Below are 24,739 nucleotides of genomic sequence, written 5' to 3'. Positions count from 1 at the left end.
CATTGACCATTTCCAGCTTGAAAGGGGGAGATGGAGTTTTGCCAAATTCATCACTTTGGATGTTGAATGAAGGGTGCAGTTTTGAGGGGATTGTTTCAGAAAGGGATTCATCATTCTTCATTCCTGTGTTGGAGGGTGTGGAGGCAAAAGAAGAGACATAGAATGAAGCTAACATTCAAAGGGATGCTTCTTGTTCCATGCAATCTGTCATTTGCAGTTGTGAAGAGGAAAGGAGAAGAGAAAGATATTGAAAAACACAATTTTGATTCAAATGGATTTTTATCAGAAAGAGAAGTCGAAGGGTGCGTGGCAAAAGATGCAATCAGCAGTTGTGGAAATGAAATGGAAGTGAGCGTGTATATTTTGTTTGGAGATGCAGAATCTCCTTCATCAACAAATTCATTCATTTTAAAGAATGCAAGCATCACTCCTCCAAAGGGCGATGAAATACTGTTAAAAGGAGAGGATAAAATTGAATGGAGTCTGGTTGCATTTATTGGATGTATTGCTATTGTAATAATTCTGTTATTTGTGATTGTTGTGGTTGCTGTGCTTTTGCAAAGGAAACTGAAGGAAGTGGAAAAGAAAGTTGAAAAAGAGAGATTAGAAAACGAGGAGATAATGGGGAAGATGGAAAGGAAAAGGGAAAATAATGGAGGGAGCTTTGAGATGAGTGAAATGCCATCGACATTACTGGAGGGGATGACGAGCCAAATTCCTCTTCTCATTGACAACGATGAAGATCTTCCAGAGCCTCCGTCAATGAACGATGAAATACTGAATGAAAATGATCTTCCAGATTTGGATTTTCCATTGCCATTTTCCGAGAATGATTCTGTTTCATTGGTATCTCAATCTCATTCATTCAACGTAATATCAGCAAAGAAGCCATTTCGAGAAAAGGAGAAAAAGAACATCAAAACATTGCATTCGGTGATTCATTCAGTGCAAGGTAATTTCACGCTGGGAACAAGAGCGATGGATGTTGTTGATGGGAAGGAAGTGGTTTTGGCAGTGGCAGAGCTGTTTGAGCATTTGATATCTGTTGGAGACGAAAGAGTGGAAATGATGGGAAAACAATTATGTCCGAATTCAATCTTTGTTGAGGAAGGAAACGAAAATGAAATCTACGTATTGACAGAGGAATTAGAGCACGAGAAGCAGAAGGAAGAAATGAAGCGATGGAGTGCACCAGAAGAGGGAGATGAAGATGACGGAATTGAACAGGTAGTTGTTTTCACACTTGGACTGATTCTGCATGAAATGACAACAGGGGAAGTGCCCTTGAGCGAATGTGATCCAGAAGAAGCGCAGGAGATGATGAGAGATGGGGTGCGACCGCTTACAGAAGGAATCGAAGGAGAAGAGTTGATTGAGGTGATGGAGAAAATGTGGGCAGATGAGCCAAATGACAGGCCAACATTGGATGAGGTGATTGGTTTGCTGAAAGGGATTAATGTGGTGCTTTGAGACTTCTTTGCTTGCTTGCTGCATGTTTGTGGAATTGAGCTGAATGATAAAAATGTTTGGATTGCGAAAACAGCACCTGCCCCTGATGACTTGTTTTGAATCTGCTGTTCAATGGAAATTCGTTTTTGCAAAGGTGAAATTTGAAGAAGCCTTCAACTGAATATGTTGCAGTGGAAATGATTTCTCAATTGTGTCATATGTGGATCATGTTGTTTCAGCGTATCCACCATCTCTTGAGCAAGGTCACTAAATGTGTTTGTGTGAGTGTTGTATTTTTTTAGTTTTTGTCATTTTTTGTTTTTGTGTTTTGGAGTTGAAAATTTTTTTTCTTTATATGTATTTGTTTTAGTTTTTGTGTATCTCTAACATGAATGAATTTCCAATGAATTCACTTGGATCCTATTGGAAAATTCTTGCGTGACTTTTTCTTATTCTTGTTCTTTCACGTAGATTTAATTCCCATCAAATTTCTTTTTTCTGTTTTCTGTTTTCTCAAGCATTTTTCATAAACATCAGCAATTCAACAAATAAATAATAATCACCATCGAATTTATTATTTTTATGAATGTTGTTGAAAATATTTTGAATGACCCTATTATAGGGTTATTATTCTATCTTGACCCTTTTTCTTTATTCTGACCCAAAAAAATGAAGTGAAAAAGTTCATAAAACAACATAATTAAAAGAAAACAAAATCAGAATTCATTCTTCTGATAACTTTCATTTTTCCTTCACCTCGATTTAATGAATGATCTTTCTTTTCATCTCCAGAATCATCGTTTTTGAGGCATAGGTCCAAATGCGCTCCTTTTGCAAATTGCGTTTTTATTCATTATTATTATGATGAATTAATAGTTAATAATTATTTAAAAACTTTTTATGGACCGATTTTTCGAAAAAAATTTTTCTTGTTGAAAAAAATGATTTTTGAAAAATGACCCATAAAAACATGAATTTCATCGAAAAATATTCAAATTGAAAAGAAAACGTGATTTTTACACATCAAAAGTGTTTGCATTATTATATAGACTTATTTAATTTATTAATTTTCATCATAAAAAAATATAAATCTTAAAAAAAAAATTTTATAAATATTTTTGATCTAACCCACAAGTAAATTATTTATTATATAAAAAGTTGAATATGTTGTTTTGGTTTAAATAGAACCTAAAAGTATGTAATTCGTTCACTTTTATATGTTAATTTAAGTATATTATTATATGCACACTTGTAAAATATCGAAAACAGCTCTTTTTTTTCAATCAGATTTACATGTGCTTTTTGACTTGTATGTTTTTAAGCTGCAAGAAAAAATTTTCATATTGATTGCAATGGGATGCAAAAGATGTTAAATGTATTATCATATCAAATTATGAATTTCATTTGCTTTATTCTTTAATATTTTCTTTTCCTTTCATATATTATTATTTTTTTGTATAAGACGCGATCCTGACGCGCTTTGATGAAATAATTTTGCAAATTTAAATTTAAATAACTTAAAACAACTCGATTTGAAGCGATAAAAACAATGCACTAAATCAAAGTTTGATATTTTTTCATTAAAAAAGAATTGTTAAAATGAGATATGGTTTTTTTTCAAATATATTTGATAAATTACATTTATATGAGGGATTGGAGATTTGAGGCGAAGCAGAAGGAGAAAGAGAAACAGAACTGTTTGGATGGAGTGCAAGAGAATGGATAGGGATGTTTGGAAGCTGGATTGAAGGGCAAAAGTCGAAGATGAGCAACGAAGGAGGAGCTTTGAAGATAGAATAAAGTAAAGGAGGATACATGAGTTGAATATTATTTTTTTGAAATATGTTTTTAGTAAGATGGGAGTGATATATTGTTGGTATCAAAAGTGAATGCAATCTCATTGGCATTTTTTCACTCCACTGACAATTCCATCAGACGTGCTGAAATTGAATGGGAATGAAAACGGGAATGAAGGAGATGTAGTTGTACTGTTTGTGCGTTTTTGTTCAATGAGAAGAAAGGTGATTGTTGATAGAACTGGAGGAAATAGAATGGATCACAACACGGCAAGGATCTCATCGTCAGGTGTGTTTGTTATGGATGTGAGGAACAGGACTCTTTCGCTGAAGGATGTGGTGATCTCAGGAGCAATTGGAGGAAGTGTTATAACAGCACCTGTATTTGAAGTTGCATTGAGGTAGCTGATGATGGATGATGTTGAGATAAAAAAATATTAAAATGAATCAACTTCCGTTAGCCGATCCATCACAGCAGAACAGTTTTCAGGAGAATGTTTACTGGGGAATTTGACAATTCGAAATGTGAATCGGACAACAGGAGATGGAGTTGTGATGACAAAAAAGAGTGAAGGCAGGAGAGACATTTGTGGTGAAAAATACAACAATTGAAGGGTGTGAGTGTGTGAATGGAAATGGAATGGGGATAAAGGTTTATTTGATGTCTTCAACAAGCTTAGCTCGCATTGCAACGTTTGCATCGCGCAGTGGAGAAATAACAGATGGTGCGATGCATGGTAGAAGAATGAAAAGCATTTGCTCAGGAGTTCGACATATTGAAATGAGTGTTACGAATATGATTCTGATTGATGGAGAATGTCCGATTGGGGGAGTGTGTGAGATTGGAGATTTGAATGTGAAATTATTGAAGAGAGTTCAGGCAACCATTCATTTCAACGCAATGATTGAAGAAGATGAAATGAATGGAGGAAGTGTGATTGTATTTGTTGATGAGTGTGATTGGAGAGGTGTTTGAAGGGGTTGAGGAGAGTGTTTTGAAAGAGAAGGATGGGAGATTGGAGATTTCAGATTGCTTTTTCAGCTCGTCAACAGTGGATCTTGTGATGGAGAGGATGATTCTTGATGTGGAGAGTGGAGAGCTGAAGATGAGTGAAACGTCGTTCATTGGAATTCATTCAGCTGTGCCACTTCTGTCATTCTGTGGAGAATCTTGTGTGTCAATATCTGAGACACGAATATCGAATATCGAGTGTGAGAAAGAAGTTGTGAGAGTTGGGGGAAAAGCGAAGGTAGAGATGAAGGAAGTGTAATCTAAGAATATCTCAGTAGCTTCTGAAGGAAGTGTGATAAAGATGGATGGAGCTGAAAGGGTGTTGAGTGTGCTGAACTGCTATTTTGCTCAATGCAAGTGCACAAACAAGAGAGGAAGGATGACAAGGATATGTTAGTGCGAAGATGTGAGAGTTGGATTTCGTGTAATGGATGGAGAGGAAGGAGATGAAAAAGAAGGAAATCATGGGAATGAGGATAATGGAAGAGGTGAAGAGATTTGCAGATGGGATGGATCTCTTGTGGATATTATGAAAAGTTCTGTGATGATGAAAGACACAACAATATCAAATTCACCAGAAGGTGGAATAACAATGAGTGGATAAAAAATTAGAATTGAAGCAGAAAACATTTCAAATTATTTATTGAGACTTCTTCTATTTGCAAAAACTGCAATTAACATGTTTTTTTTGTTGCAAATCCTTTGTTGTTATTGTTTTTTATTGTTTTGAAAGAGCTGCATGAATATTATTATCTTATTCATTTTTGTTTTATGTTTAATTTTCGATTTTGAGAAAGAAATGATATTAATATATTTGAAAAAGACATTTTAAAAATAATTTCAAAAACTGTTTCAAAAATAAAAATTAAAGTAAAAACCCTAAACTCGCTTTGCGTCGTTCATATTAAAACCATTTCTATTTAAATCATTGGTATGTAATGATCAATAAAAATATGAAAAGAAAAAAAAATAACATATAAAAAATTAATTCTCAAATATTTTCTACTAAAATTGAATTAGAGACTTCAAAGACAAATTAAACCATATAATTTCCGGTTGCATTGCATTTAATAAGTAAATTTTTAAATATAAAGTTAATAAATAAAAAATATATGTCATTTTTTCACATCATTAATCAAAATAAACATTTGTCATATTTTAATAGTTTTTATAAACATTATACATCCCATTGCAATCAATATGAAAATTTTTTCTTGCAGCTTAAAAACATACAAGTCAAAAAGCACATGTAAATCTGATTGAAAAAAAAGAGCTGTTTTCGATATTTTACAAGTGTGCATATAATAATATACTTAAATTAACATATAAAAGTGAACGAATTACATACTTTTAGGTTCTATTTAAACCAAAACAACATATTCAACTTTTTATATAATAAATAATTTACTTGTGGGTTAGATCAAAAATATTTATAAAATTTTTTTTTTAAGATTTATATTTTTTTATGATGAAAATTAATAAATTAAATAAGTCTATATAATAATGCAAACACTTTTGATGTGTAAAAATCACGTTTTCTTTTCAATTTGAATATTTTTCGATGAAATTCATGTTTTTATGGGTCATTTTTCAAAAATCATTTTTTTCAACAAGAAAAATTTTTTTCGAAAAATCGGTCCATAAAAAGTTTTTAAATAATTATTAACTATTAATTCATCATAATAATAATGAATAAAAACGCAATTTGCAAAAGGAGCGCATTTAGACCTATGCCCAATGTGAATAATGTCTAAAACTCTTTGTTCATTTTCTCCCACTGCTGATGCAGGTCTGCCAATTTTTCCAAACAGCCTTCCTTTTCTCAGCACTCTAACTGCGTTCTTTATTCCTGTGCAGCTGAATTCCTTGGAATTAATAGCATCCGTTATGCGAACTACTCCATCGACAACGATTTGAGCCATTCGCTCCAGCCGACTGTGATACTTCCTGCACTTGCGCGAAGGCATTGTTCGCTGTATGTTTTTTCTGTCCTTCTTTTAATTTTATTTCTAAAAAAATTATCCTTTTTTAAAATTATATGGGGCAAATTATTTAACTTCAAGCTTTTTCATTGAAAAATTTTGAACTTTTCATTGACTTTTTGAGATTAAAAAAACACAAATAAAATAGGTTCATTTTTTGAAATACATGAAAGGTCATCAAACATTATGTGATGATATCGATAAAGCCTGTTGAAGGTATTGAAAATCAAATTTATTTTGAATTTTGAGGAAGCGAAATAAAGTTATGAGTGAAATAATGTTTCAATGCCTTGTGCAAAAAAAGTTTGAAAGTCCGTATTTTCCCCCAAATATAAGTTATTCTTTTTAAAAAGTCGCAAATGTTTAATTTCTGGGTTTTTAATAATTGAACATTTTTTTGACAAATTTTTGCTTTTAACATTGTAAACTTAATAATATATAGAATTTGAATTCACTGACCTTTTTGGTGTGAGAAAAAGTGCATGCTGGAGAAATCTGGTTGATTTATCACAACAAAGGATCAAAAAAGGAACATTTTTATTGAACCCAATAATTAAACAATAACGACTTTTCAAAAAGAATAACTTATCTTTGGTGGTAAATACAGACTTTCAAACTTTTTTTGAATAAGGCACAAAATAATTGCTTCGCTCACAACTTTGTTTGGCTTTCTCAGATTTCAAGATTAATATGATTGAAATATCCGTTCACAGGCATCATTGAAATCGAAACATAAAGTATTGTGTCATTTCACGAATGTCAAATAAATGATCCATTTTTATTGTGCTTTTTGATATAAAAAAGTTAATCGAAAATGCATAATTTTTCAATGAAAATGTCTGAAGCAAAATATTTTGCCCCAAATGACCAAATAAGGTTCTTGTTTTTTTTACAAAGATATTTAATGAATGAAACTTTTCAGGAAAAAAAATGCTGCAATTTTGTTTGCTTCAAAAATTCCCTTTCATTAATGACAAATCATTAATTAATTGAATTTTAATAAACTTATTATTCAAAAAAAATGTTGAAAATATTAAATTGCAGCGAAGCTCGGTTATAATCACTAACCATTTCACATAATATTTTTTTTAAAATGACAGAAACTGTAATTTCAATAAAAATTTTTTCGGAATTTATTTCTTTTGACAAAAAAAGAAAAATAATAATATTTATTGAAATCTACACATTTGTTTAGGTTTTTCTATTTGCAATGTTTCATTATGCTTTATTGTTAATAAAAAAGCAGATAATAACAACTTTTATTTTTTGAAAAATGCAAAATCAACAGATAAAATCCCATTGTTTACAAAAATTAGTGATGACTAACGATTTTGATGTGATTATTACTAATGAAAAAACACATGAAAATATGCCAAATATTATTGATGAACGAAAAAATGAGATTACGCGCAGTCTTGATCATGACCGATATGATTTTTTTACTGAGCTTCTCTGAACATATTTTTTGTCACAAGTCTTCCATTGATAAAGTGTCGAAAAATGATCAAAATATTGTATTCAGACAATATTCATAAAAATGATAAGAAATATGACCTCCAATTTGTGTAATATGTGAATAAACATGAAAATTTCCACTTTTTCAGAAAAAATTTTTTCGTCATCGAAATCTGATAATATTCATACGAATTCATCTCATTTGTGTGATAGTTCATGAAATCATATATTATCTATCAAAATATTCCGTTTGAATAATTGTTATGAATATTCATATCAAAAGCTTGAAAAGTTAAATATCCATTGAATGGTTCCTTTTCAATTTTTAAAAAGGCGACCAATAGCTTTTGAACTATAGATAAGCATTTAATATTTGAATGAAAATGATTAAACAAAAAACAAACAAAGAATTCAAAATATGTATTAATTAACTTTTTCACTCGAGAAAAATATCTGTTTTCAGCTTCTTGAAATGATTCAATTAATTTAACTTTATTGAACAAAACATTTCTAACAATGTTAGGTGAATTAATTCAAAAATTATACGATTTCTTTTATGATGATATGGGTAATTCTTTTTGAAAAGTCGCAAATATTTAATTATCAAATATATCAAAAATTTCATATTAAGCTCAGAAATATGTTAACATACACCAAACTTCACTTAAATGGAATCTATTTCTGGATGATGCTATTTCAAACATTCTTGAGGATATTTGTGAGCTGAAACAGAAATTTGAGCAAAATATGAAATTTTAGATTTATTTGAAAATTAAACATTTGTGACTTTTCAAAAAGAATCACCCATATATTTCTGAAAAATCAAAAATTTTCATGTTTGTTCACAAATATTAACATTAGAGGTCCAATTTCTCATCGTTTTTATGAATTATGTGATTATATGATATTTTCGTCACTTTCTAACATTTAGTCAAAAACCAATTTTTCACAAAAAAAGTTTTTTTAAAAAGACATTCAATTTTATCTATTTCGAAATTTTAGTTTATTAGTTTTGAATAATAAAACGTATCATGAAAAGAATATGATGAAGAAATCATTTTCTCAACCATCATTTATGTGAAAGATAAAAATTATTAATTATTTTCTTTTAATTATTCATGGGTCAATTACAGATCACTTTTGAATAAAATGAAAAAAAAACTTAATTTGGGTGATTATTTTTGAAATCATATCTTTTTTCGGGGTTTTGTTTTTTCAAAGATTGTTAGTTTTTTGAAAGAAAATCTCTATTCAAAAGAGAAAAAGCATGATAATTGTTTTTGAAAACAAATGGTTTTTCCGAATCAAAGATTAAAATGCATTCAATTAACATTTTCACTTTTAATTTTTTTTCTTTTATTGATATTCAAGTTATATTTTTGCACCGAAATTTTTGTATGAAAAAATATGATTTCAATAATAATCACCCATTTCAAAACGAAATCATTCATGAATGTATTTATTAAATCATTTGCATCAAAAATAATTATTATTCGAAAAATAATAATTCAAAATTGAAAATTAATAATACGAATTATTCATAAATGTGTGATTATTTTTGAAGTCATTACTTTTTTCGGAGTGTCAATACATCAAAGGTTTTATTTCTTTGGAGAGGAATAAATCGTTTAAAAGAAAAATGCATTGAAATTGTTTAAAAAATAATGCTTCAAATAATATTCTTGAAAAAATAATCTTAAAAAAAAGATAAAACTTTATAACGTTCATTTTTTTTTCAATATTCAAAAAGAAATCTCAAACAGAAATTTTTGACTGAGAAAATTTAAATTCAACAATAATTTGGGTGATTCTTTTTGAAAAGTCACTAATGTTTAATTTAAAATAAATCAAAAATTTTATATCTTGATCATATTTCGGTTCCCGCTCATGTAACTTTACCAAAGCGGAGGACATAATTTGACAATGCTATTTTACACATTCATGTGAAGTTGCATGAGCGGGAACCGAAATATGATCAAGATATGAAATTTTTGATTTATTTGAATATTAAACATTTGTGACTTTTCAAAAAGAATCACCCATTTCCCAAATTTATTTTTCAATTTTGTTATAAATTCATACGATTTCGAAAATGAATATTTCAATTTTGAAATTCATTTAAAACTGAAATTTTTAATTTTTCTCGAGAATAGTTTTCAGAAAATTTTATGAAATTATTTAACCAATCAAATATTATTACTCTAAGAAAACTGTTTTTTTAATTGCAACAATCAATAAATCAATTTTTTGAATATTTTTTTCATTTTCGAAAATCATCACTCAAATAATAATTAATAAATAAAAATTCATTCTATTGAATAACCAAATAAAAATTAAAAAAATATAATCACAATTTATTGAATAACAAAAAACAGGTATTTTTTTCACAATTAAATTTTTTAAGTTTCTTTGGAGATAAAATAGTAAAACATCAATTTTTAATACTAAAATGAAATTTTTTTTTTTTTTGAAAAACTTCTATAAAAGAAATATGAAGACAAAATAAATGAATTCTTTAATTGAAAATGCATCATTTTTTTAATATGGATAAACAAAGTGAACTGATGAAATAAAAATTTAGAGAATTTAAAGCCCCAAACACAAGTTATTCATTCCACAAATAAAAAAAATTTTCGATTCCAAATTGAATAATTCTTTTTCGAAATCGAATTAATAAATTACGAAATTGAATTATTTTTGGTGTATTCAAAAGTCAGAATGAATTTCTTTTCAAAGCAGATTTGGTAAGATTCAAGAGAGCTGGTACCAAAAATTCAATAAAAAATTAGCAAAAAATAAATAGGGTCTAGTGGGAATTGAACCCAGACCCTAGCACAATGGTCGGACATCAACCAACCACTAGACCATTATCGCACCCCCATGGGGTTCTATTTTAAATTTTTCTTTTATTGCCAACCCTAACCCAAAAAAAAATATGAATAGAAAAACCTAATATTTTTGACAAAAACCTAAAAAGAAGAACTCCGCGCAAACCCTATAGCTAAATAAAACCCTAGCAAGTATTTTCGAGTGCTAACCCTAACCCTAAAACATCAATCAATAGAAAAAACCAAATCAAAAAATAACCCTAAAAAATAATAGTGGGTCGGATCAATTGGTACCAGTACACTTGAATTATACCGCAGATTTCAAGCATGGAATACAAAAAAAAAATTAAGAAATAAATGTTTTAATAATGTAGTTTCTGTTTGGTTTTTTAATTGTTTTTTTGATCACACCCTCAACATAATATGGATGTCCCACAGTTCATTCTTTAATTGATTGATTTATAAACATTGTTCCATGTCTTCTACTCTTCGTTTCTTCACAAGATCAAAAGATGGATTGACTCTTTGCATGGGTCCACCTTCTGTTTATATCCCTGACCCAAATCCAGAGCTTACGACTGGAGGACACACGTCTTATTCTCCTGATGGTCGCTTTCTTGGAATTGTAAAGCCAGATGGCAATGGATTTGTGATATTAGAAGCAGAAACAGGAGAAGCTTTCTTTGAAGTTTGGAACGTTATTTTTATTGAGTTATATCAATTTATTTATTTTTCATAAAGAACAATTCACCTTTCTGCGAATGCATTGATTTTTCACCACTAAATACATTTTTATGTGTATATTATCGCCCATTGACAAGAAATGACAGCATTCCAAATCTATTATTTTTTGATCTCGCGCGTAAATCGCTTCTTTTTGGAATGAATATTTTCGACCAGCAGTTACCGGCTGTTAAATGGAGCGAAAACGAATTCCTGTTTGCGGTTATGCGGCAGAGAAATACGATCGAATTCTACGAAGTTCCTGTTGTTCTAGAACTCCTTGAAAAACAAAAAGAAACATTACTCAAAGAAGATTCTGCCGAAGGAAAGAAAGCAGATATTTTAACTCCAAGATATCAGCATCGACTAAGACTTGATCATCTTGTTTCGTTTTCTTTGCCGCCTCCGTCAGGAAAATTAACTCATTATCTTCAAAATTTACCAACTGCTCCATCAGCAACTTCTGAATCATCTTCTTCATCGACTTCACCGAGCTTAGAGCCTTATTCATCTTCATCAGTCACGTCACCTCCACCTACACAGCCAGATTACACCCAGCTGCGTACAAATGGTCCTCCAGTGGCCGTATTTCTGTCTGCATCGGGGGCAAAGCCTGCGCGTTTCTCTGTTTTCACGTACGGCTCTATTGTCGCAACCACCGCTTCGAGTGCTCCGCTGACTCCTGCTGCGTCGAAGTCGTTCTTCCGAGCGACGTCTGGTGATTTGATTGTCGGGCCGAAGGGGAAGACAGCGCTGTGCCTGTCGCGGACTGATAGCGACATGCTGAACCGGTCGTATTACGGAGAGACGGGGCTGTTCTTCATCGACACGAGGAAAGGAGAGGCGAAGGAAGTCAGCGGGATCGGCATGCCGATACACGATGCGAAGTACCGCTTCCCGAAAGACGATGAGGACGAAGGAAATGAGGAGGAAGAGGAAAAAGAGAAAGAGAAAGAGAAAGAGAAAGAAGGTGATAAAGAGAATGAGAAGGAGAAGGAGAAGGAGAAAGGGAAAGGGAAAGGGAAAGGAAAGAAGAAAGCTGGGGCCAAAAGGGAAGGGAACATAGGATTTGGGGAGTTCTTTGTGCTGCACGGGGCGATGCCAGCGACGCTGACTCTGTTTGACGGGAAAGGCCAGGCGGTGTACGAGGTGCTGAAGAGCAATCTGAACACGCTGAAGTTCTCGCCCAATGGGAATTACTTGATTGTTGGAGGGTTTGGGAACATTGGGTCGGGGCAGATGGACATTCTGGATGTGAAGCAGATGGTGGCAGACAAGCTGGACACGAGAAAGAGCAAAGGGGCAAAAGGAGCGAAAGGAGAAGGGGGAAGAGGGAAGAAAGGAGCTAATGCTGATGATATTTGGCCTTCTCCTTCTCCGTCTTCGTCTTCTTCTTCTTCAGCACCACCGGCGGACTCACCCTATCTTCTGGGCCGTTGCTTCAATCCGTGGGGCAACGACATCAGCTGGTCGTGCGACAGCCGCTTTTTCGTGTCTGCCGTGTGCACGCCAAGACTGCGTGTGGACAACTTGTTTATCCTCTTCAATGTGAAAGGCCACCGCTTAGCTTCGTTTGGGGTGGAGACTTTGTTCGACGTGAAGTTCCAGCCGGCGCTGTTTGCGTCGGCGAAGGAGAAAGAAAGGCAGATGGTGAAGTGGAGAGAAGCTGGAGTTAAATCCTCTTCTGCTTCTTCTTATTCTCCTGGTTCTTCTTCACCTGCTTCATCATCATCATCATCATCATCATCATCATCTTCTTCTTCTTCTTCTTCTGATTCTGCTTTAGATGGGCCAATAACCATCGAAAAGCAACCATTTCGCCTTCTCTTCCTTCTTTCCCCTTCTTCTTCTTCTTCCTCTTCCTCTCCCTCTTCTTCTTCTACCTCTTCCTTTTACTCATCAGGAGCTGTCCAATCACCCGATGCCTCCACTGCCCCTCAGCCGGTCGGGGTGTATCGAGTGAAAGGTGCTTCTTCCTCATTTGCAGAGCGACTGAGAATGCAAATGCAAGGCTCTTCATCATCATCTTCTTCTTCTTCTTCATCACGTTTTTCCTCCTTCTCCACTCCTTCTCCTTCGTTCTCTTCTTCTTCTTCTTCTTCCTCTTCTTCCTCAACTGGAGATGCCTCTCTATTTGTGAGAGGAGGGCAGAAGCAGAATGAGAAGAAAGACAGTGCTGGAGAGCCTCAGGGAAGATACATTGCAGGGCTGGGATTTGTGAATTCAAAGAACAAGAGAGGGAAGAAGAAAGGGAATCCGAAATAAAGATTGAGCTTTATTTTATTTTGGGGGAGCTTTCTTTCTAATTTTTAAAAAATAATGGTTTTTTTTTAACTTACCAAAAAAAAGTGGGTTGCATCAAAGGGAGAATTTGAAAAATTATAACAAAAATAATAACGTGATAATAATAATAGCAAATAAGATTGTTTTATGCTCTTTGCAATTTCAAATGATAAAACAATTTTGAATTAATACAGCCAATTCAAAAAGATGTGATTCTTTTCTATTATGCTCAACTGATTCAAATTATCTCAATCTTAATTCAGTTTTTTTATCACTATTTTGATCAATTGTTAAAAAGTTATACACCAACATTGATCAAATTGAAACTTGTAATTCCCTTCTGAAAGCTGAGAAAAAGCAGTCACAGTTATTTTATAAGAGCGATATTTCATTTCAAAACTGTGCTTTGATTTCATTGCTTAGCAAAACATGTGCAAAAAGAAATGGTTCAAAATTTTCTGTTTTCTGAATTTAGTTCCACTAATTATTTTCAAAAAATATTCTCAATTTAATAAATCAACTTATCATTTTTCACATGAGAATGAAAGACAAATAATTATGTGATTGCTGAAAAAGTTAGGAACAAATTGGTATTTTCATCAAAAACGACAAAAATTATGTTCAAATTGCGCATGTTGCCATATTTGTTTTGCTTGTTTCTTTGATCATCAACAATCACAAAACCAACTGTCCCAGATCATGTCATCAAAGATTAGAATTTTGTTCACAGTTGGTTCGAACAAAAACCTGAGAATTCTTTTGCAGAACTGTTCTTTTCAAATTGGATGAGGCAATTTCATCGAAGGAAGAGAAGTGAAAGAGAGAAAGAAGAGAATATTTCTGTGGAAAAAGCCAAAATCAAACTAAAAATAAAAAGAAAGCACTGTTCAATGAAGCTGAAAAAGGAACCAGATAACATTATCAACAACACAGAAAAAAAAAGATGATTTGAAGTGAGGAAGAAGCAGAAGAGAGAATGGAGAAAAAGAAAAATCCAAATTCTTAACTAACCTTCATCAATTAAATAATATCGAATGTGGTTTGCACCTCTTAAATTAATCAATCCTCAACATTTTCATTAACTTCAGTTATGATATTTATTATGACCAACATTCCATGATCTTTTTCTTTTCAAATAATGCAAACATTGATCAAACCATTTTTCATCGAGTAGTGCTTCAAAGAATGTTTCTGGGATTAATTCTTTTCCAAATTGTGATATCTGTTCACTCGCAAGAAGAGTCATCAGCAATATCAACGGTGTTTGTGAAGCAAAGTGGGAAAGATGAAAACAGTGGATTGGCAATCGATCAGGAAAAGCAATCATTGAAAGTTGCATACAGTTTGTTGAGTGGCGAAACGGAGCACAACATTAAAATTATTTCCGATACGGATCCATTTACAGCCGAAGCCGTTGTGTTTGACAAAAAACCTGCATTGACGATTGAAGGATGGAAAAGTGATGGAAGAGGAAACACTGAAGTGGCAATAGACTGTGACGTTAATCCGGGAAGTGATCTATTCAAGTGTGAAGGCACAGTGGAATTCAAATTCTTGGCATTTCATTTTCCAACATCATTGGAAAAAGAGAATCAAGATTTTTCAATTTACTCATTAATCAAAGGTGATAAGGCATCGCTGTCAATAAGAAACTGCAGATTTGTTCGACCAGAAGCAAGAGAGAAAAGCATTGATATAAATCTTGTGTGCACAACGAGAGGTTTATTGACATTAGAGTCAGTTGAATGCAAAGATGCAGAAAATACACTCTTATCTTCTAAAGTTCCTTTTAAAATACTAGACGCTCTTATTGTTTCATTATCAAATATTTCTATGGATAAAATTGAGATTAGTGGTGATTCCGTTATAAAAATAATTAGTTCAGCAAATGTTGAATCTGAAATCACATTGAATCGGAGCACATTTTCTGAATTGAAAAGCTATGGTGCAGCTTTGAATATTGCAACCACAAACGACAAAAGCACATTCACAGTTGGCAACGGAGGAGTTACCACTTTTTCATTGTGCAGTTGCAGTGATTTTCATAGCTCAGGTGGAATATATCTGCAAATGCCAACTATCATGTCTGCAACTCAGCTCAAATGGCCCCAAGACGGAAGGAAACTGATATTTGACAGATGTTCAGCAGGAGAAGGTGAGTCAAAAAGGAACATAGGATTATTCATAAGGATGATCAATGACTCATTATTTGAAGACATCGCAGCATCAATGAAGAACAGTTTTGCCTCCGATTTCAACAGAAGAGATAACAGATGGAATGTTGTTGGATTCGACAATAGTGATCAAAATGAGTGTGATTTTGTTTTCAAGTATTTTGATCCACTTCCTCCAAGGCCAGAAAACATGCAAAAGGCTTTTGTGAAGAATGGTGGAAAAGGAAATGGAATAAACTTTGAATCGGCAATGTACAGCTTGAAAGATGCTTACGATTATTTGGACAAAAGTGAAAAATGTTTCATAGACATTGTCAACACAGAAGATCCAATCAGAGCCGAGGCCATCTCGTTTGACGTTGACAATGGGATAACCATCGAAGGAGTGAACAGTGATGGAAATGGAAATGTTGAGATGGCAATCGATTGCGATGTGAGCGCTTTAAGTACTTTATTCATGTGCGAAAGGGAGGTGGAATTCAAGTATTTGGCACTCAACATTCCCACATCAGAGAAAAAATGGGATTATTTAATTTTCGGAAATGAGATGTCAACATCACTCACAATCAGCAATATCCGATTTGTTAGAGTTGGGAGACAATCACAAGAAGGAGGAATTGCTTCAAATAACCATGAAGATGATTTTGCTGTTGGAAGTCTTGTGAGCGTTCTTGGTGGGAAAGTTTCTGTGAAAACTGTCACATGCACAGACGAAAAGAATACAGTTTCATTTCTATTATCTCCATTTTCATTCCTTGGAGCCAGTGAAGTGTCTTTGAACGGAGTGGAGATCGGCAAAGTGAAAGTGAAAGGAGGAGCAGCGATTAGCATCAACGATGGGATTGAGACAACTTCGAAAGTGTCAATTGAGGGACTGGATATCAAAGATTCAAATTCGGAAATGGGAAATACAGCTGGATTGCAGATTGTTTTGTTCTCAGAAGAATCGACAGTGGCAATTGGAAGGGGAAGCAAATGTTCATTCAAATCGTGTTCAGCACCAGAGGGGAAAGCAGGGGCGATGCTGATCAGAATGCCCAAGGCAACATCGAATCTTCAACTTCCCACAGCAAACAATTTGGAGATAGACAGTTCAAACACAGCTGGCTCAAAAACAACTTCTCTGTTCATCCTTGCCCCAGACTTCGAAGAATTCTGCAAACAAGAAGATGCATTTGAATTTGCAAATGATTATGACGATTCAACAGCTGGGTGGATTGTTGGAGCAAAAGATGAAGAATCAGAGCCGGAGGATGTATGTGAGAAGTATGTGAAAGTGAGACAAGATCGAATCGCTGAGCAAAACAGAAAGCAAAAAGAGAAGAAAAGAAGGATAATTGTTGCCGTTGTTGTGCCGATAGTGGTTGTTGTTGTTGTTGTTGTGGTTGTTGTGATTGTGGTTGTTGTAATTATCAAGAAAAAGAAAGCCAAGTACAACACAGATGTGAGCAAAGAACAAGAAATGAGCACTCAGGAGTAGAATTGAGATTTCCAATTCTTTCAGAGCAACTTGACTTGTTTTTAATTTCATACAACATATATTTGTGAATTTAATAGTGTTTTTTTTTTCATTTTTTTCTTCCTCATTAATCGCATTGATGATGTGACTTAAAGTTGAAATGTGAATCAATTGTTTGTTTCATTTCATTCACAAATTTCTTTTCAGCATCAAAAACATGCAAAACTGTTTCATTCTGTTTGTTTGGAAACAAAAATTGAACAATCACAAAAGATTAAAAATGAGGTGAAATAAGTTGATCTTTTTTGTGGATTCTTGAAATAAAGTGGATGATCAACAATTAATAAATCAGATCACTTTTTCAGCAACTACAAAAATTATCTTAACAAGGCAAAGTTTTTTGAAACCCTCATTGAGAAAACTGACAATATTTCATATAACCCACTTGAAAATGTGAGAACACTTTGATCACGAAGAATATGGAGTCCACTGTTTGTGAATTTAAGGATCTGAAAGATTGAAATGAAATAATATTTGTTCTTCAGTTATATATTTGAGATAGTTCGATCAAAATAAACCAGATTTTTCAGAACATAAAAGACTGTCTTTATTTTGTGGAAAACGAAATCTTTTTTCATCCTCCTTCTTTTCGTTTTTTCAATCAGATTATGTTCACATGATGAAATCGTATTAATCTATTTATTCAGTTTGACACTGCCTGATAATCAAACAATGAAAGTCATTGATTTTTTTCATTTCATCAATCTTTTCTCTCTTATTCCTGTTTCATATGAAGTTGAATTGAAAATCAAATGTTCTCCTTTTTATTATTTCCAACTCATTATTCATCTGGTTGCTTCTCTGTCTCAATTACAATCTAGCTCTTTGATCAACTTTTCATTTTTAACTGACATATCACTGTCATTGATTTTTAATGAAGGAAAACAAAGGTTTTCTCATCCATGAAGTCAGTTTTTCTTCAAACTGACACTTGATCAATGAATTCTTTTCTGTCAAGAGATTGGAAATCTTTGCTTTTTGTGCATCAGAAATCGCAGATGAAGAAGGAGTCAACTTTGTGTTGGATTCTTTTGGGGAAAATGAAGTGTTTGAGACATCTGTTTCAGTCACTTGTTTTTTTTCAGAGAAAAGTTTTTACATGAACAATATTTGTGTTATATTGTTCCAAAATTTTATCGAAATATAGAAATTATTCAATTTTTGAATGTTCTATCATCTGGAAATACCCCAAAAAAAAATACAGAACAAATAATTCCTAAAACCATCTCTCAAAAAGCAACTATCATGCTTGTTGGGAAATGAAATCTTCCATCAATTAACTTCGAAAACAGATCTCATGAAATCCACATCTCATTAATATTCAATTCCCTTCTCAGTCAAACACATGGAAACAAAAGATAATTCTAAAAGAATGAATGACTGTTTTGAGTGAATTGTTAACAAACATATCTTTTTCTCAGAGGAATTAAGAGTGAGATTTCAATATTCACCAATTCTCAACTGACGTTTCAGAATAAAAGTGAAAAGAAATCCTTCATCTAACATCGAGAAGTGTCTATCAGAAAATACTATTGTTCCTCAATTGCTGAAAGAGACAAACACAAACAGATAGCACTGACGCGTTGGTGAGTCGATTCAAACATGAATCATTTTTTGTGACTTTTTGAATTTCAAATATTCAGCTATTTCTTTTTGCAACCATCTTTCTTCAAGCTTACATGTTGATTTATCTTCATATTCATCAATAAACAAAAAAGAATTCACACTTTCTTTGTTTTCATAAATAACTGTTGATTTGCTTTTTCTCTCTTTTCAATGATTTCCTCCAAAGAAAAAACGATTTTGTCTTTTCCCCAATAACACATAAAATTTGGTTCCTTTTTTTTTGGAAAAAATAGAAATCAAGCTGAAACATTTTCCACTTCAACTTTTGAAAAAGGAATTGATAAATAGGCTGAAAACACTCACATGTCTCTCACAATTAAAAACGTGTGCTGGTGAACAACAAATATTGAATTATCAAGTTCGATTATAATGAATCTATTCGATTTGGAAAAATCCATTTCAATCACTTGTATTTTGGAAGAGTGTTTTGGTGTGAGATTCTGTTCTCCAGTATTTGAATAAGAAATGTTTTAACACAACTGATAACTCTCTACCAACTTTGTGTGCAATAAATGTCGTCTGTTTCAACTGCTCAGGTATTTGGAATTTCATATTGATGAATCATTTGAAATGAGCAGCATTCATCTCCATGAAACATCCAAATCATCATCTATTGAATCAGGAAATTGAATGTCATCATGATTTTGAGTTCAATTTGTGAATATGATTATGAGTGACTTGAATATTTATTGTTTTTATTGTGTTTGTGTTCCAATGATTTTTGAGTATATTTGTTTGTCCGAAAAATGAAGTTCGAATATCAAATGTTTGTGTAACAGTCATGCATAAAAAGAATTGAAAAAGCTGTCCACATTTCAAAGAAATATTTGATATTTTTTTGAATTTTCACAACGAATTGTTCAGTATTTTGAGATCATCCAAATGATCCACAAATTGAGAAAATGAAGTTTTTAAAAAATGGAAGCTCAAAGACTGTCAATCCATTTCCTTCTTCTGCAACATTTGAATCGATGCAATGTGTTAAAATTGATTCATCTCATTTGAGGTGTATTCTTTAACAGAAAACCTGAAATTTTCATTCTCATATGGGGGAAGATAATAGACTTTCAAGCTTTTTTTGTACTAGGCATTGAAAAATTGCTTCGCTCATAACTTTATTTCACTTTCTCAGATTTCTAAAAAAATTTGATTTTCATATCCGAAAACAGGCATCATTCAAATCAAAACATAAGGTATTGTGACATTTCACCATTGTCGAAAAATTGACTCATTTTAATTATGTATTTGGATCTCAAAAAGTTAATGAAAAGTGCTTAATTTTATAATGAATATGCCTGAAGTGAGATATTTTGCCCCATTCATCTAATTTTATAGGAGTTGACTGGTTGGCTGGTAAATGTCCTTTCAAATTTAACAAAAATACGAAATTTCTCAATGACTAATGAATAATAATTTTCAAACGCACTACAAAAGTGTCTGCTAACACAAGCAAAAAAGAAATTGTATTTGAATTGAAAGTCATTGTGGGCTTTTTGCTGATTGGCGGCTTCAAACATAAAAAGTGCCACTAAGTGAAAAAGTTAAATTGAAATGTTGACACTATTTGAATGAATATCAATTGCATTTTAAAGTGGAATTTTTCTAATCTTTTCTTTTTTGGTTTATGTCAAAAACATGGTTATTTTCATGAGTGCCATCTTTTTATTGGCACTTTTTTCTTTATTGGCACTTTTTTATAAATAAAAATTAATCTGAACCTCAAATGATATTTTAAAATATGCTTTTGGTATGTATTTAAATGTAAAGTATTCTTATATTTGAATTTTGAAAGAAATCTAATTTCTCATGGGGGGTAAATGGGGGGGGGGGGGGGTTCAAATCCTTCCATTAATCTTTCATGAGAAATTGGACTGCACAAAGGTTTGTAAATCTTTCTTATTCATTCGAAATTTTCAATATTTTTTTTAAAATTCATTAATGAGAATTAATAAATAAAAAAATATATGGGAGATTCTTTTTGAAATCATAAAAAAGATCAAAAATTGAAAAAATAAAATAATTATGGTATCAATTGATCAAAATATTAAATTGATTTTTCATTCATTCAAAGCTTTTTCAAGTGCGATATACATTTGTTTTATAATTTATTCGAAAAAACATACATTTTTTTATAATAAAAGTGAATATGAATTTATTGATCAAATGTCTTAAAAACGAACTAAAAATAAATAAAGATTAAGCAATAAACTCAACAAATACATAAAATAAAAATCTTTAATCTTGAAAATGAAAACTAAAAACAATTATCATTCATAAAAGAGAACAAGAATTTTATGTTGAAAAATATTTTATAAATAATATTAAAAGAATGAAAACAGTTTGTTATCTCCTTTTTTCCTTTCTGCATCTTAATCAGTATAGACAAATTTCAATTCCAGATATCAAGCTCTAACGCTTCAGCATACGGAGAATGTGATATCCGGGAGATTGTAGTCAACGAGGATAACTAACTCGATCTCTCCTTTTAATTTTTTATTCTTCACATCACACGTCCTTCTCATTTCCTTCTCCTTCCTCCCCTCATCTTCCTTTCATTTCTGCCTGGTTCATCGAAATTCTCCTTTCGAAAATGCTGATGACGCTATCTTCTTTCACATCAAACTCCATGCTTGCCTCCTCCATGTTAATCATCACACACTCTCTATTGATATCACCATCGAACCATGAACAGAATCGCATCAGCACAGCATTATCATTTATAACTGCTTGTGAAATGTTGCACTAAAAGGAAAAGATAAACTGTTCTGGCAATTAAGTGAGAGAGCGAAGGAATAGGATGAAGAAGACATGAGTATTTTGTAGGCGAGTCTCTTGAAGCTTCCGTGAACGAGTCTTCCTTCAACTTAATGAGAAGCATCACTCAGAAGATAATTAGGTTGTTGGGTACGATGGAACAGAGCATTCGGAGATTGGGATGTTGAATTGTTTATATTTCTCATCGAGAATTCAGCTGACAATGAATAAGTGGAAAGTTTGCTTGACATCAAGGAAGTGAATTGCTGGCTATCAAAGATGCCCTGCAAGAGCACACACAATGCGATGGGCTTTCTGAAGAAGGTGAAGAACGTTGGCAAATAATATTGAATGAGCAGACAAATTGTGGATTTATGTGCAAGTGACGGTAAAATCGAAGAAAGTTGGGGAGATGGCACACAAAATTGAAGAAAACATCTCATTTTTGCATTTGATTGATTAATCACCATATATCTTCTGTAAATTCTGTTATTTCATTGAAATTTTCTTTGAACATGTCTTTCCTTGAAATCGCTTTCCTTCATCGTTTCATCTTCGATTGCTCGTTGAAGGCTCGGAACATTGCAAAATCTGAAGAAGAACATCATTTCAATCATTTATTCCGTTCAAGAATTGCTTCGATAATATGCTCTTTTCATCTGAGCCTCTTTCATCTACAAAATGCAAAAAGTCAGAGGCAATCTCCTTTTTTTTTGCATGCCTTCTGACCAGCTTTTCTCGACTAAAAATAGAGTCGTTTCCGTTGATGTATAATTTCAGCCGTTATTCAATGAAAGAATAAATATTTCTTTTGTATTTCTGAGTTAGAATGAAAGACAAGGCCTGGAGCTGAATTCGAGGGGAGTTGAATGAAATGAACAATTCAACCTTATTTTTGATGTTCATCAAAGAAGGCGTTGAAGAAGAAGACGATTTCAATGAAATGAAATCAATTCGTTCAAATTGCCTTTTTTTCATCACGGGAATAGCGAATGAAAAGTGAAATAAAGGCGCATATAACGAATAGACATCGAGAGAAAGAAATATAAATGCAATAATTATTGGATCACATGGCAGCTCTGCCAAATTGAATGACATATAGGCATTTGAAGGTCAATGATCTGATACAACACCAGCAGGCGGAATACAGCAAAGATGACTTAGAGTTAGGTGAAGATGAAGAACTGTTTGAAATATTCAGAGAAGGGAAGGAAGAAATAGAAGAAGAAATAGAAGAAGAGGCAAAGATTGGGCTTGATGTGCAGAGGGACTTCTGCGTGAGTGAACAAAAGTCTGTGACAGGAGATAAAGGAGTGAGTGGCTTCGACGGAGTTTCAACAAGAAAAGAAGGGGCAGATAATTGTGTGTGTGGCAAGGGAGAAAAAGGAGGAGTTACAGATGTTGAGGAGGCTGTGGTACTTTAAGTGTGCAGCCGAATAGATGAGAGTGTGCATTCGAATGAGCAGAATGTCTGCTGTTATTCATCATCATCTTCACACATCCTTCTTCTTCTTCTCTTCCCCTGTCCCTCCTCCTCCTTTCTGTCGCTGCCTGTGCAAGCCTTGTGTCCAAAATGTCAATTTGCGATGTGAAAAATCCGTCTTTCTCCTTCGTCTTCGTCTTTGCCTTTGACTCTTCTTTCTGACTCCCTTTGCTCTGCTCTGCGCTCAATTTGCTTCTGAAATCCGCCTTCTTTGCCTCTTCCATTTGAACTTCAACTTCTCTCTCTTCGCTTCTTGGAGGCGACATAAAGCAAGCTGATGAACGCAATGTGCCTTGAAGCTCCTTCCCTCTTCCACTGCCATTTCTCATTCGATGCCCATTCATTCCATTCACACCGTTCAGCACAGCCGGAGCGCGGAAGCAGTTCGAAGTGCTGAAGCAGAGCAAAATGTGCCTCTGAAAAAGAAGATGAAAACAATTTAAACATTCTTCCAGTGAATCCGCAGTTTGAATTAATGGTGATGACAATGAAGAGAATAACGAAAAATGAAGAGAATGGGAAGAAGAGGGAGAAGAAGAGGGAGAAGAAGAGGGAGAAGAAGAGGGAGAAGAAGAGGGAGAAGAAGAATTCGAAGAAGGTGAGGAAGAGGAACAGGACGATCTGTTTGAAGACAGAGGAATCTGCGGGATCTGAACAGAGCCAGATGTTCCATCTCTGGCTGCTGAAAGAGAAATGTCCGTCTTGTCTTGTCCATTCAAAGAGCTGCCCAAACAATCAGAGCGAGGCTGTGCTGATGGAAAGAAAGGAGAGCATGCTGCATAATGGAGTGGTAACTCAACAGGAATTTGTGCTGGAAAGCGTATATCATTGGCTGTGTGTGTTTCTTGCTGCTTCCCCAGCGACTCAATAAACCGCCTCTCTCGCTCTGCAATGGGGATCGCGGTCGCCTCTGATCCAATCTGTTGCAAAGAGGCTGATGATGCAGCACGCCGAGCACCTGCTAGGCTGAAGAAGCCAGAAAGAACACGCCCAACAAATGACTGATGCCTGTGTTGATGAAGTGAAAAGCATGTTGTTTGCCAAGCACTGTAGAAATTCAGAAAATAGCAACAGAAATAACAAACGAGTTGACAAAAATATCAGTTTACATAAAATGACAAAAATGCAAACCATTCCAAGTTTTCTCTATCCACGGGGTAATTATCATTAGTCCCAAGAAATAGTTTGAAGCGTCCTTCCAATTCAGAACAAAACGAAGGAGCACATGCTTTCAAATTCATCTGGTCACAACAGTACACACAGCAAGCGCACACACAAACACAAAATAATAGTCAAAATAGAAGTCCTTAAAAACTTTTTTTTAGAAACAAAATTCTCATCACACATACAATAACTCCAATTGATGGCTCAGAAAACGAATGTTGTAATCTGAATAGCTCTCCAAAAAATGATTCGTGAGTGTCATCGAAACAGATTCGCAGATTCCAATAACTTGCATGAGCTGAGGAAGAAAGACAAGATAATCTGTAATTGGTTCGAATCAAACATTTCATAATCAATTTCACAAACTTTCGATTTTGCCTCCTCCGGCAAACGACGACCCCCCTAAAACTGTGGGAAATATCCCATTAATCTTCCATGTTCGGAGTCCTTCTTCTCTGCTGCTAAAACCCCCGCCACTTGTCACAAGCCAG

The 24,739-nt window shown here is 33.4% G+C and overlaps 6 protein-coding genes across 6 annotated transcripts; 5 read left to right on the top strand and 1 right to left on the bottom strand.

Annotated features, from left to right (window-relative positions):
* Positions 1–162: 162 nt before the first annotated feature.
* MONOS_14658 (uncharacterized protein) lies at positions 163–1,470 on the top strand (the record flags this gene model as incomplete). Its single annotated transcript, XM_067867477.1, has 1 exon — positions 163–1,470. The coding sequence occupies one exon, from the start codon at positions 163–165 to the stop codon at positions 1,468–1,470; it is 1,308 nt and encodes a 435-aa protein (XP_067736541.1).
* Positions 1,471–3,094: 1,624 nt separating this feature from the next.
* MONOS_14657 (uncharacterized protein) lies at positions 3,095–3,650 on the top strand (the record flags this gene model as incomplete). The annotated part of the gene is made up of 2 exons (XM_067867476.1): positions 3,095–3,146; positions 3,385–3,650. The coding sequence occupies 2 exons, from the start codon at positions 3,095–3,097 to the stop codon at positions 3,648–3,650; spliced, it is 318 nt and encodes a 105-aa protein (XP_067736540.1).
* A 545-nt stretch (positions 3,651–4,195) lies between these two features.
* MONOS_14656 (uncharacterized protein) lies at positions 4,196–4,516 on the top strand (the record flags this gene model as incomplete). The annotated part of the gene is made up of 1 exon (XM_067867475.1): positions 4,196–4,516. The coding sequence occupies one exon, from the start codon at positions 4,196–4,198 to the stop codon at positions 4,514–4,516; it is 321 nt and encodes a 106-aa protein (XP_067736539.1).
* A 6,440-nt stretch (positions 4,517–10,956) lies between these two features.
* On the top strand, positions 10,957–14,044 carry MONOS_4006 (putative translation initiation factor 2A). Its single transcript, XM_067874045.1, has 2 exons — positions 10,957–11,210; positions 11,264–14,044. The coding sequence occupies exons 1-2, from the start codon at positions 10,998–11,000 to the stop codon at positions 13,508–13,510; spliced, it is 2,460 nt and encodes an 819-aa protein (XP_067736538.1). The 5' UTR covers positions 10,957–10,997; the 3' UTR covers positions 13,511–14,044.
* Positions 14,045–14,713: 669 nt separating this feature from the next.
* MONOS_4005 (uncharacterized protein) lies at positions 14,714–17,182 on the top strand (the record flags this gene model as incomplete). Its single annotated transcript, XM_067874044.1, has 1 exon — positions 14,714–17,182. The coding sequence occupies one exon, from the start codon at positions 14,714–14,716 to the stop codon at positions 17,180–17,182; it is 2,469 nt and encodes an 822-aa protein (XP_067736537.1).
* A 5,811-nt stretch (positions 17,183–22,993) lies between these two features.
* Positions 22,994–24,325, bottom strand: MONOS_4004 (uncharacterized protein; the record flags this gene model as incomplete). The annotated part of the gene is made up of 2 exons (XM_067874043.1): positions 22,994–24,131; positions 24,216–24,325. The coding sequence occupies 2 exons, from the start codon at positions 24,323–24,325 to the stop codon at positions 22,994–22,996; spliced, it is 1,248 nt and encodes a 415-aa protein (XP_067736536.1).
* Between the last annotated feature and the right edge of the window lie 414 nt (positions 24,326–24,739).

Source organism: Monocercomonoides exilis, assembly GCF_001643675.1.
Source record: "Monocercomonoides exilis strain PA203 chromosome Unknown scaffold1-2713096, whole genome shotgun sequence".
Taxonomy (NCBI): Eukaryota; Preaxostyla; order Oxymonadida; family Polymastigidae; genus Monocercomonoides; species Monocercomonoides exilis.
The sequence above is the reverse complement of the archived record's forward strand: the minus strand, read 5'-3'. Positions and strand labels throughout refer to the sequence as shown.